This window comes from Rhincodon typus, chromosome 3, assembly GCF_021869965.1.
Source record: "Rhincodon typus isolate 14 chromosome 3, sRhiTyp1.1, whole genome shotgun sequence".
NCBI lineage: Eukaryota > Metazoa > Chordata > Chondrichthyes > Orectolobiformes > Rhincodontidae > Rhincodon > Rhincodon typus.
The window spans coordinates 29,700,016-29,713,658 of record NC_063334.1 but is presented as its reverse complement, the minus strand read 5'-3'; the positions used below and the strand labels follow the sequence as shown (position 1 = coordinate 29,713,658).

The 13,643-nt window shown below is 40.7% G+C and overlaps 1 protein-coding gene across 1 annotated transcript in view; it reads left to right on the top strand.

The window, feature by feature from the left end:
* Positions 1-13,643, top strand: part of smc2 (structural maintenance of chromosomes 2) — a 46,858-nt gene continuing 33,215 nt past the window's right edge. The window contains exons 1-6 of the mRNA XM_020529775.2: positions 1-456; positions 2,571-2,720; positions 4,292-4,414; positions 7,053-7,091; positions 7,829-7,939; positions 10,716-10,760. Of these exons, the coding sequence (XP_020385364.1) occupies positions 289-456; positions 2,571-2,720; positions 4,292-4,414; positions 7,053-7,091; positions 7,829-7,939; positions 10,716-10,760 (636 nt within the window). The 5' untranslated portion in view covers positions 1-288. The remainder of the gene's footprint in view (positions 457-2,570; positions 2,721-4,291; positions 4,415-7,052; positions 7,092-7,828; positions 7,940-10,715; positions 10,761-13,643) is intronic.

The following is a 13,643-nucleotide window of genomic DNA, read 5'->3' as shown; positions in this document are numbered from 1 at the left end:
GTCATCGAAAGGCGCCTGCCGTATCTAAATCGTCAATTTTCCACAAATCGTTAATTATTCTCCAAACACCAGGAATCCGCCGCAATAATTACATTAACGTCGAACCGCTGCGTTTTCTGTTTTAAAATTGCTGGGCGGTACTGAAGTGAAAGCACCACTGAACCAACTGAGGCCATTGAACTAACGGTCAGGGATTGGCGCCAAAATTTAAACTACTGGGAGGCTCCTGGAACTCCCCGAGTTGCAGTGAAATTCCGGATTTAGTTTAATTTAATACGGTGAAGGAAAATGTATATAAAGTCCATCATCATCGACGGCTTCAAGTCTTACGCGCAACGGACAGAGATTAATGGCTTCGATCCGCTCTTTAATGCCATCACCGGCCTGAACGGCAGCGGCAAGTCCAACATCTTAGACTCCATCTGCTTCCTGCTCGGAATCAGTAACTTGTCCCAGGTCCGACAGAAAAGTCGGGGGAGATGGGGATCGCAAGTTGGGAGGAAAAGGGTCGGAGGAGGTGTAGGGGATGAGGGGATGGGTTCAGTGGGGCCCAAGGGCACTTTAGGAGGTGAGAGAAAAGATAAAAATCGGGGGATCGGAGGAGGAAGGGAAGGGGGTGATGGTGTTGGAAGATTGGGTGGGGGAAGTGAGAGAGGGGTGATGTTGTAAAGTTGTGCGAGGGAAGGGGACAAAGGAGTTGGGAGGTTGCTTTGGGGAGGGGCATGAGGTGAGTCATGGAGATATACAACACAGAAACAGATCCTTCGGTCCAAATCGTCCGCATTAATCTAGTCCCATTTGCCAGCATTTGGCCCGTGTCCCTCCGAAAACACTTTCTATTCATTCAGCTGCCTTTTAAATGTTAAATAAAAAACGAAAGAACTGCGGATGCCGTAAATGAGAAACAAAAATAGAAGTTGCTGGAAAAGATCAGCATCTGTGAAGAGAAATCGGAAATGGCAGTTCTGAGGAAGGGTCACCGGACTCGAAACGTTAGCTCTGATTTCTCTTCACAGATGCTGCCAGACCTGCTGAGCTTTTCCAGCAGCTTCTGTTTTTGTGCCTTCTAAATGTTGTAATTGTACCAGCCTCTTCCACCTTCACTGGAAGCTCATTGCATACATGCACCACCCTCTGTGTGGAAAAAGTTATCCCTGATCTATGCCCTCTGGTTTTGGACTCACCTACCCTGGGGAAAAGCCCTTGACTATACACCCTATTCATGCTCCTTATTATTATTTTTTAAACCTCTATAAGGTCACCCGTCATCCGCCAATGTTCCAGGGAAAATAGCCCCAGCCTATTCTGCCTCTCCCAATAACTGCAACCATGGTAACATCCTTGTAAATCTTTTCTGAACCCTTTCAAGTTTCACAACATCTTTCCTACATCGGGGATACCAGAATTGCACACAGTATTCCAAAAGTGGCCTAACCAATGTCTTTTACAGCCCCAACATGATCTCCCAACTCCTTTACTCCATGCACTGACCAATAAAAACAAGGATATCAAATGCCTTCTTCACTATTCTATCCACCTGGGACTCCACTTTCAAGCAACTATGAACCTGCACTCCAAGGCATCTTTGTTCAATAACACTGCCCAGAACCGTACCATTAAGTGTATAAATACTACCCCCGATTTGCCATTCCAAAATGCAGCACCTCATGTTTACCTAAATTAAACTCTGTCTGCCACTCCTTGGCCCATTAGCTCATCTAATCAAGATCCTGTTGTACTCTGAGGTAACCATCTTCGTTGTCCGTACATTTACAATTTTGATGTCATCTGCAAACTTACTAACCGCACCTCGTACATTCACATCCATATCAGAGGAGAGTAGAATATTGTTGCGGGGAGGGGGCGAAGGAAGGGCTGGAACGATCTTTAAGAAATATTAAGAAACCATTTAAGAAACACTCAATTTGGTAGAAAAATTAAATGTGGAGTAACAACATTTTCCCACATGATGTTCCATCTGTGGTGACCTTGTCCACTCATTTAGCTTGTCTAAATCTCTGCATCCCCTTCACATTTATATTCCCATCTAGTTTGTGTCAACAACAAATTTCAGTGTCCATCGAATTATTGATGTAGACTATGAAATCTGGGACCCGTGCACTGATCCTTGTAGTACTAGTCACCTCTTGCAACCAGCAAATGACCAGTTTGATTCTGTTCTGTGTTCTGTATGTCAATCGTTCCTCAATCTTTGCCAGTATATTCCCTCAAACCCATGTGATCTAATTTTGATTCCTAACCTCCTTAATGGCACCTTATTAAAAGCCTTCTGAAGATCCAAATACACCCTGTCTATTCTGCTAATTACATCCTCAATAAAATCTTAACTAGTTTGTCAAAAAGATTTCCTTTTCATAAATCCATGTTAACTCAGAATCCTAATAGTATTTTCTAAGCATCCAATTATCTTTGAGATTCCAATGTTCTTTTTACTATTGATATTAGGCAACTGTTTAATTGGAAATCAATATAATATTTCAGACATTTTGGATTTTGGAATACTTTAATGCTAATTTTCATTGCAACCTTGTTTTGTTGTCTGCTGTTAGGTGCGAGCCAGCAACCTTCAGGATTTGGTCTACAAAAATGGGCAAGCAGGGATTACAAAAGCCACTGTCTCAATTACCTTTGATAACTCTGACAAAAAACAAAGTCCTCTGGGCTTTGAGACACACGATGAAATTACTGTCTCGAGACAGGTACTCTGCAACATTTCTATCGTATTTAATATTCCACAATGTTAACATGAAAACTTCTTCAGAAGAGTCTCTTCCTGACTCTTCTGTCTTATGCCTTTTGAACTGGATACTGGTCCATTTTGTATTCTCACCTTTGCAAACTGGGATTGATTCTCAGCTAGCGAAGCAAATATGACACAAGTTAATGTCAGATAGAAGGATAATTGTTTGTTCTTACTCAGTTGTGGAATCAGAGCTGATGCACTCTGTACACTCTTGAAATACCAGGGAGGTTGTTGTGCAAAGTTGTTATGACGAGGCGAGATGGTGAGAATTTTTTTTCAACCTCCCCGGTTGGTCACACTAAAGCTTTATGTTCTTTTTTAGCATGAGGCTATTATCTTTTTTCCCGTTGAAGTAGTAAGGAGTGAATCACAAGACTTTCTTCAGTGAAAGAACAATTCCTATTACCTGCTGATCCTGACAAAAATAAAAACACAATATCAAACTTACACTCGGGTGTAAAGTTAAAAATAGTGTCCTGTTCAAAAGAAAGTTGAAAGGGACAAATAGTTCTAAAATACTTTGAGTGTCCTTGAAGTAAGGTTTCAACCTGAGACCATGGTTGTTTAGTTGTGGTCTTGGATATCAGCAGTCTCAATTCTCCTTTGAGTTTTGCGTTCTAATTTTTGTTTTTAACCTATGTTGTCACTTAACATCTTTTCTTTGCATTAGACAGAGAGAGAACTTTCTCCAGCTGGTTCCAAGTGTTTGTGTATTTTCATATCTGGGTTTATTGTCTCCAAGCTTGGTAATTGCAGGGCGTGTCTTCTCCAATATGCAAATATTGGGTGTGCTATAAAAATAGATGAAGATGTTTTCATGCCTCTCTCTCTCGAAGGATGTTGACTGTCTTTCTTGCTTTTGGATAAAAATGTTCATCTCTGTTTGGGTGTCTGTTGTCCGATTCACATTGAAACTTAGTCAAGTGATTGCTGTGCCATTTTAAGTCAGTGTTTCAGTCTATGAAAGTTTCAGACAAAATCTGATCGTGGAATTCAAAAAGCATCATGACTTTGCTTTTCTGAAGATTGAGTGTGTTTGCTGCCAGGATGAAACAGATTTTTGCCTTGTCAAAAAATGTGGCATTAACTGGACAGCACTCACTTTGGTACACCGCATAATACTGTCATTTAGTGTGACGTCCTCATAATATCATGCTAATGGCATAAGGTGCTGCCTTCAGTAACAAACTTGTGAGGGTTATTGGGCACAGGATTTATATGATTTAGTGCTCATTGGCAATCTAAAGCATAATTTTACACAAATTGACAATAAATAATGTGAAAAGTTGCAATTCTCAACTTGATATCTGCCTGCTCAAATCAGATTATAAGTATTAAATGGCGTAAACAGTCTAGTTTGAGGAATTTATCGTGCTGCTTTCTGTAATCTATGTTAGAAAGACTCTGCTTACAATGATTAATAAATTTCTACAGTGGCTTCATTTCTGTATTTTTTTAAAGTTTGTGTTGTGTTTTTGGAATCATTGTCTTTTTACTGCCAAGCAATTAAAACTATTCATTTTTCAGGTGGTAATTGGTGGGAGAAACAAGTACTTAATTAATGGTGTGAATGCAAACAACACCAGAGTGCAAGATCTCTTTTGTTCAATCGGACTGAATGTCAACAATCCACATTTCCTTATCATGCAGGTTTGTAAATATGTCAGAGGATTGTAACCCCATTCACTTTCTCCATCACCATTGCGCAACAGCAGCTGTGTTCCGTCACCAAAATGCATCGTATTAATTCGCCAACACTCCTACCGCAGCACCTTCAAAACTGTTATCACCTAGAAAAACAAGTGCAATAGTTGTATAGGAAAACCATCATCTGCAAGTTCTGCTCCAATCCTCACACCATCCTGATTTGGAACTACATTTCTGTTCCTTCACTGTCACTGGGTCAAGATCCTGGAATGACTTAACAGGTCTGTAAGTGTACCTCTGTAACTTGAATAGCAAGGATTCAAGAGGCAGCTCACCATCACTGACCTTGAGGGCAATTAGGGATCATCAATAAATCTCAGCCAGTGATGCCCACATGTTGCGAAAGAGTAAAAGGAAAAGTATATATAGGCCCTTGCGTGTAATCTTTAGAAATGGAAATTTGTATATTTCTATTGTAAGTGAAGTTATACAGCACGGAAATAGACCCATTGGTCCAACTCATCCATACTGACCAGAGATCCTAAATTTAGTCCCATTTGGCATATTTGGCCCATATCCCTCAAATTCCTTTCTATTCATGTACACTTCCAGATGCCTTTTAAATGTTGTTATTGTATCTGTCTCCTCCACTTCCTCTAGCAGCTTGTTACCCTTCTCACCTTAAACCTATGCTCTCCAGTTTCGGACTCCCCTACCATGGGAAAAAGACCTTGTCTATTTACCCTATCCATGCCTCTCATGATTTTATAAACGTCTATTAGGTCGCCCCTCAGCCTCCAATGCTCCAGGGAAAATAGTCCCAGCTTATTCAGCCTCTCCCTATAGCTCAAACTCTCCAACCCTGGCAACATCCTTGTAAATCTTTTCTGAACCCTTTCAAGTTTCACAACATTCTTCCTATAGCAGAGAGACCAGAATTGAATGCAGTATTCCAAAAGTGGCCTAACCAATGTCCTGTACAGCCGCAACATGACCTCCCAACTCAATGCACTGACCAATAATGTCAAGCATACCAAATGCCTTCTTCACTATCCTGTCCACCTGGGACTCCGCTTTCAAGGAACTATGAACCTGCACTCCAAGGCCTGTTTGTTTAGCAACACTCCCAGGACCTTATCATTGAGTATATAAGCCCTGCCCTGATTTGCCTTTCGAAAATGCAGCACCTCACATTAATCTAAACTCCATCTGCCACTCATCGGCCCATTGGCCCATCTGATCAAGATCCCATTGTACTCTAAGGTAACCTTCTTCGCTGTCCACTACACTCCAATTTTATTGTCATCTTCAAACTTACTAACCATTCCTCCTATGTCCACATCAAAATCATTTGTATAAATGAAAAAAAGCAGTGGACCCAGCACCGATCCTTGTGGCACACCGCTGATCGCAGGCCTCCAGTCTGAAAAGCAACCCTCCACCACCACTATAACTGGCTTTGAACCAGTTCTGTATCCAAATGGCTAGTTCTCCCTGTATTCTATGTGTTCTAATCCTGCTAACCAGTCTACCACAAGGAACTTTGTCAAACACCTTGCCGAAGATCACATCCCCTGCTCTGCCCTCATCAATCCTCTTCATTACTTCAAAAAACTCACTCAAGTTAGTGAGACACGATTTCCCATGCACAAAGCCATGTTGACTATCCCTAATCAGTCCTTGCCTTTCCAAATACATGTAAATGTGTTCCTCAGGATTCCCTCCAACAACTTGTCCTCCACCAATGTTAGGCTCACCGGCCTATAGTTCCCTGGCTTTTCCTTACCACTTTTCTTAAATAGTGGCACCACGTTAGCCAACTTCCTGTCTTCCAGCACTTCACATGATACAAAAGTCTCAACAAGGGGCCCAGCAATCTCTTCCCTAGCTTTCCACAGAGTATCAGGGATTTATTCACCTTTATACATTTTAAAATGTCCAGCACCACCACGTCTGTAATACGGACATTTTTCAAGATGTCACTATTTATTTCCCATGTTCTCTATCTTGCATATCCTTTTCCTCAGTAAACACTGATGCAAAATACTCATTTAGTATCTGCCCTATCTCCTGTGATTCCACATGTAGGTGGCCTTGCTGATCTTTAAGGGGCCCTATTCTCTCCCTAGTTACCCTTTAGTTCTTAATGTATTTGTGGAATCCCTTTGGATTCTCCTTAACCCTATTTGCCAAAGCTATCTCATGTCCTTATTTTGCCCTCCTGATTTCCCTCTTAAGTATACTCCTATTGCCTTTCTACTCTTCCAGGAATTCACTTGATCTCTGCTGTCTATACCTGACATACGCTTCCTTCTTTTTCTTGACCAAAACCTCAATTACTCTAGACATCCAGCATTCCCTACACCTACCAGCCTTGCCCTTCACACTAACAGGAACATACTGCCTCTGGACTCTCGTTACCTGATTTTTGAAGGCTTCTCATTTTTCAGCAGTCCTTTTACCTACAAACATCCGCCCCCAATCAACTTTTGAAAGTTCTTTCCTAATACGATCAAAATTGCCCTCCTCTAATTTAGAACTTTAACTTTTAGATCTGGTCGAATTTTTCAGTCACTATTTTAAGACTAATAGAATTATAGTCATTGGTTCTTAAAAATGATAACATATTGTTTGTTTTTAGGGCCGTATCACTAAAGTTCTGAATATGAAACCTCCGGAGGTAACTATTCTAGTTTACATTTAAACCCTGATACTGTGAATTATCTATAACTCATGTGAATGCTAGTTTTGAGTTGATTTGTGCCGTTGTATGTTCAAATTCTGTTAGGCTGTTCCTGAGAGCTACTCTCTGCTCCTGGTATTTGAGAGTTGTATCTGCAAAAGAGCTGACAGCTATTGCAGGTATAGTCTGTCAGTTGTGAATCTCCATTATAAGGACCATGAAAGCGAGGTGTGGGACTTGGTTATAAACAGAAGAGATCTGCATCTGAATATATCTGAAGGAGCAAATGCTAGGTATTTAGACTATTAAGAGGACATGTGTTCAAACAACAACTGAATGAAAAGTTCAGTTTCCTTATTCAACAGAATAGAAGAGATTGCAATCTTGTTAGAATAGCAGATCTTTATAGATACAGAAGAGAATAGCAATTTCTCACCTTGCACGAGTCTCAATGCATGAAGAAATGTATTGCTTTTACATCATGTGCGAAGGATACATGAATTAGAGTTTGGTAGAAAGATGCTTTCATGGAAAACATTTATAAATTAGATGCATTGTCAGGTATCTGGCATAAAGACCACAACCTCCAGATGTACAAGCTGTAGAAGACATGACATGTGCATTGGGTTTTACAACAGGTTTTATTTTTAATTTTGTAGTGCATTGCTTGGAGTATTTGAAATAGGCTGTTAACAAGACAACGCAGCACCTAATTCTTCATTCTTTCTCCGCAGATCCTATCTTTGATTGAGGAAGCTGCAGGGACCAGAATGTATGAGTGTAAGAAGTTAGCGGCTGAGAAAACAATTGAGAAAAAGGAGGCCAAGCTGAAAGAAATTCATACGGTAAATTGGTTTGACGATTTAGTATGACTAGAAACGTTTCTAGCACTCAATATTTTTGTTTTCCACTGGTGTTGCTGTAGATTATTTTGCTTTGCAAAGTGTATTATTGAAGGACAGTGGGAAGTTACTGAGATTGACTTGGAATTATGGAGTCACAGAGTTGCACAGCATGGAAACAGACCTTTTGGTCTAACTCATCCATGCCGACGAGATATCCTAAATTACTCTAGTCCCATTTGCCTGCATTTGGCCCAAATCTCTCTCAAATTCTTCCTAATCATGTATCCATCAAAGTGCCTTTTAAATGTTATTGTACCAGCCTCCAGTACTTCCTCTGGCAGCTCATTCCATACGTGCACCATCCTCTGTCCTTTTTTCCCTCTTTCCTTAAGCCTATGCCCTCCGGTTTTGGACTCCCCTACTGTGGGAAAAAGACCTTGGCCATTCACCATATCCATGCCCCTCATGATTTTATAAACCTCTATAAGGTCACCCCCTGGCCTTCAAGTCTCCAGGGAAAATAGCCCCAGCCTATTCAGCCTCTCTACAGCTCAAACCCTCCAACTGCAGCAACATTCTTGTAAATCTTTTCTGCGTCCTTTCAAGTTTAACAACATCTTTCCTGTAGCAGGGAGACCAGAATTGAATGCCATATTCCAAAAGTGGCCTAACCCATACAGCCGCAGCACGGCCACCCAACTCCTATACTCAATGCATTGACCAATGAAGGCAAGCATACCAAATGCCGCCTTCACTATCCTGTCTACCTGTGACTCCATCTTCAAGGAACTATGATCCTGCACCCCAAGGTGATAAAAGGCTCCATGAAAATTGAATGTGTGAATCCTAATCTCTTACTGAACCATAATTGTTAGAAAGGTTGCAGTTTTGAATCTCAGCCTGTCCTCTCATCTCAGTCCAATTGGGTGACAGCAGGGCACTACAAGCCTCCATTTAAAATAATCAAAGCGATGATATGGAATTCAGATATTGAACATTGGAAAATATTGAATATTTTTCTACCCTCAATATCAGAGAACTATTTTGGCACATGCAGACAAAATACAAAACTTCACAGCAAACCAAACGACTGACATGAAGTGAGTTTCAATCTCTGAACTAAAAAGGAAAAGTATTGGACAGTAACGTCCCAAGTATGAGGGAGTGTTGCATGCATGTGATGTGCATGATGAAGACTAAACTTGTACACACTCCTGTTATTAAATAGATGACTGCTAAGTCTCTCGGCCCTGCGTTGGATGAGACACTGACACTTACTGGTGCTCATATTTAGCCCAGCAAGGATCACTGCCTTCATAAGAGGATCCAGGAGAATATTGAGATTTAAACAGTTCTAGTTCAGTTTTAAATAGGGTTGGGAGAAGAGTCTGAGTGTCATTGTTTTTGTAACTTCAGTACTATCCCTTGAGTTCCTTTTTTTAGTTGCACTATTTTGTTATATTCAGTGGGTTGTGCTACTGTTTAAAAATCAGTTCTACGTTGGCTTTTGACATGCTGGAATTTTGGAAGTGGTAGATTATTTGGATTCTAAAACTTCAAATCCATTTGAAATATTTTTGCTATTATCTGGATTGGTATTTTAAAAGGCTCCTGAGGAAGCCTGTGATGTCTTACATGTCTTATAGCAGCGAAACTAGGCAAAAGGGCACAGAGCCTTTCTTCGTTCTTTTTACCGTTACACAAATTGAATTAATTAATACCATTTATTCAATGGTGATAACCAAAAGAATTTATTACTCTTTTCTTACATGGAGCCGTTTATTAAGAAATATAGTTACTATTTTGCAGCCCCTAATCCAGATTGCATTTTCTTGTATGTGCTTGCTTAGTATTCATCATTAATGTTGCTCAATTTCAATATTATTGGAATTTTCCTAATCTTTGTTTAGAGGACTTTATGATTAGATAACAAGTTGTCATCATAATGCTTGTTAGCTTCACTTAATATTGATACAATGGTTTTCCTTCAAAAAATAATTTTAGTTTGGCAACTGCGAACAGCTATCAATAGTTCTCCAGCTTCCTTTTTGAATTCCAATGCTGCTCTATTTGTACATGGGCACAGTTACCCAAATCCTTCTCAGGCTGCACTTTATCTCTCAGCTCCCCACCCCTTCCAAAATTACCTTTTACTATCCAGTCCCAATAAATTTTCTCAAATGAACACCTTTTATGGCGCTCTCAAAAAAAACACTGCATTACTCGATGTGTTTTAAAGAAAGCCAACAGCTTGAACAAACTGATCTTTCATTGTTCATTAAGAACGTGTGCAGTTCTGTTAAAATGCACATAAAGAACAAATTTACTTGTGTTTTCTGCTATGAAATATGCTTGTGTTAGTACGTTATCTTCAGTTGTGTAAGTAATTTAAAAGTTTTGATTATCTGGATAGTACAAGTAAATTTTAAAGAAAACCTTAACCAAATTTCCAGTAAAAGCCATAAGAGTTAAAGCGTCTGTACTATGCTCTTCAATTTATTTTTGAGCTGTTGAGTATTTGGTGATTAATGTGAATGTTAACAATTATGAAATTTTGTTCCTATTGCTTCAGAGCAATATATTGCTTTGATTTTACAGAATATTAAATTATTTCTGTATTGTCTTTGAAGTGTTATGTTCAAACTAAATATTTTTAAGTATTCCTTTTTACGCTTACCACAGCTGAATTGTATGCACTTGAATTCGTGAAACAAAGTAGAAGTACTTTGGTCTAATCTTCTAATTTTGTTTCTCCCGGACTTTTTTTATATATTAGATTCTTGAAGAGGAAATTACTCCAACTCTTCAAAAACTGAAGGAGGTATGTACTTAATGGTCCTCTAATGGCAAGGGAGGAATAAAATCTAATTTGGAAATCATAAGTAGCCTTTCAGAACAGTACGCCTCCACCCTGAATTCCTGCATTTAGTTTCTATTTCCCTCAGTAATCAGAAATGGAAGATCATCTTTAATTTGATATTTTTCTCTTTAGGACACTGTCCTGCATCATTTCCTGTAAAACTGTTCACTGATGGAACCTATAGTTGACTATAGCTGAGCAGATCGCAATTGAGATAGGAATCTTGGCCCCAAACATAGATACTAAATCCAACACCAAGCCTACATAAGCTTTCTTTTTAAGGCTTAAAATTTTATTTTTTAAACTTGATTTTTACCATTACATGTTTTTTACTCTTCTCTGTTTTATGTACCCAGTGTATAGTTGAGCAGTACAAGGTATTGGGTGGTACGATGGTTCAGTTGTTACCACTGCTGCCTTACAGCACCAGGGACCTGGGTTCAATCCTGGCCTTTGGCGACTGTCTGTGTGGAGTTTGCACATTCTCGCTGTGTCTGTGTGGGTTTCCTCTGGGTGCTTAGGTTTCCTCCCACAGTCCGAAGATGTGCAGGTTAGATGGATTGACCATGCTAAATTGCCCATAGTGTGCAGGCTGGGTGGATTAGCCATGGGAAATGCAGGGTTACATGGATAGGGTAGGAGGTCTGGATGGGGTGCCGTTTGAAGGGCCAAATGGCCTGCTTCCACACTGTAAGGATTGTAAGGTAGAGATCTCTAGGATGAACCCAGATGCTAAATTACCCTAATTTTACTGTGACAGGGATAAAGATGCATCAGTTAGGAATAGGTACATCTGGGCTATAGAGGAAAAAATTAGTTAGTGCTGTTGCTGCTGATGGCTATTTACCACATTGTCTTGACATCTTTCTATCTGTGAGAAAGTTACTGGGCTGAGTGCTGCTGTTATGGCCCTTGTTGATTAGCATGCTGACACTGAAACTCAAGGCTTGCTTGCAATGTTTACTACTCGTACAAGGTACTAGAAGGCAGCCACTGTCTGTACATGAGGTTGCTGGCTTGCTCACCAAGCTGGCTGGTTATCATGCTGACGTTTCATCACCATGCTAGGTAACACCATCAGTGTGGCCTCTGATGAAGCGATGTTGTTCAATTCCACTTGGATTTTATATGATCTGGTCTGTTAAGTTGGGTTGTGTCATTTCCAGTGTTTTTTTTTGCATGGGTTTGTATACAGGGTCTGATTCCACATGTTTGTTGATTGCATTATGGGTTGAAAACCAGGCCTCTAAGAATTCCCGTGCGTGTCTGGTTGGCTTGAGCTAAGATGATCATGTTGTCCCAGTTAAATTGATGGCCTTCATTGTCCGAGTGCGGTGAGATGAGGGAAAGTTCATCGTATTGTTGATGTTCGTGTATCCTGATGGCTAGTTTCCTTCTGGTCTGGTGATGTCATGTTTGTTGTAGTCATTGCAAGGTATTTTGTAAATGCGTTGGTCCTGCATGTCATGGGTATGGTGTCTTTGGTCCTTGTGCATGTTTGTTGTAGTGTGGCTGTTGGTTTGTGTGCTATCATGATTTCTAGTAGTGGTAGGAGTCTTGTTGTCAGTTCTGATATGTTCTGATATAGGGTAGTGTGGTCAGTGTCTTGGGGCGTACTGTATCCTCTTGGCGTTGTCTAGTAGGCACCTGCGGATGAAGTTGTTTGTGATATCCGTTGTTAGCAAATACCTTGTATAGGTGCTCTTCCTCCTTCTTGCATAGTTCTGGCGTGTTGCAGTATGTTGTGGCTCGTTTGAACAGTGTCCTAACACGACTTTGTTTATGGATATTGGGGTGATTGCTGTGGAAATTGAGGATTTGGTCAATGTGGATTGCCTTCCTATATACTGTTGTTTGGAACTCTCTGTTGGTCACTCGTTCTACCCTGACGTCTAGGAATGGAAGTTGATTGTTGTCTTCCTCTTCTCTCATAAATTTGATCCCGGTGAATATGTTGTTGATGAGATGGTCTGTTTCTTCTAACTTGGTGCATTTAATGATGAGAAACGTTCACGTATTGGATCCACAGTTTTGGCTGTATGAGGAGGAGGGTTGTGCGTTCCAGTCTTTGCAGGACTGCCTCTGCAATAAGTCCTGAGATGGGTGACCCCATAGGTGTGCCATTGATTCGTTTGTTAAAGATGAAGTGTGTGGTGAGGCACAGGTCCAGTAGTCTGAGTATGTTGTCCTTGAAGATGGAGCTGTTTGGAGTTGGCATTCCTGCTGTATCCAGTAATGTGGCAAGTGTTTCTTTGGCTAGTGGTATGTTAATAGATGTGAATAGTACTGTGACGTCAAAGGATACCATAGTCTCGTCGTCGTTGATATTAATGTTCTTGAGCTTGTTAAGAAATTCTTGGGTTGAGTGGCTGGAGTGGGGTGGTCTGTCGACCAGGCGTTTTAGTCTCTGTTGTTGGTCCTTGGCCAGTTTGTGTGTAGGTGTGCCTGGTAGGGAGACAATGGGTTTGAGGGGAATGTCTGGTTTGTGTACTTTGAGTAGTCTGTAGAAGCGGGGTGGGGTTTGTTCGAGCCTTCTAGTTTCTAGTCTGTTTTGGTTTGTCCTGCATTTTTTTAGTCTCTTCAGTGTTTGAGTGATCCTGTTTGCTAGCTGCGGTGTTGGGTCTACCTTCACCTGTTGGTAAGTGTGTGTATCTGCAAGCAAAGTCTGCTTTCTCAATGTCGTCCGGTTTGTTCATAATGACTGTGATACGCCCTTTGTCTGCTGGTAGGATTACGATGTTGGGACAACAAGGTGCAGAGCTGGATGAACACAGCAGGCCAAGCAGCATCATAGGAGCAGAAAGGCTGACGTTTCGGGCCTAGACCATTCATCAGAAATGGGGG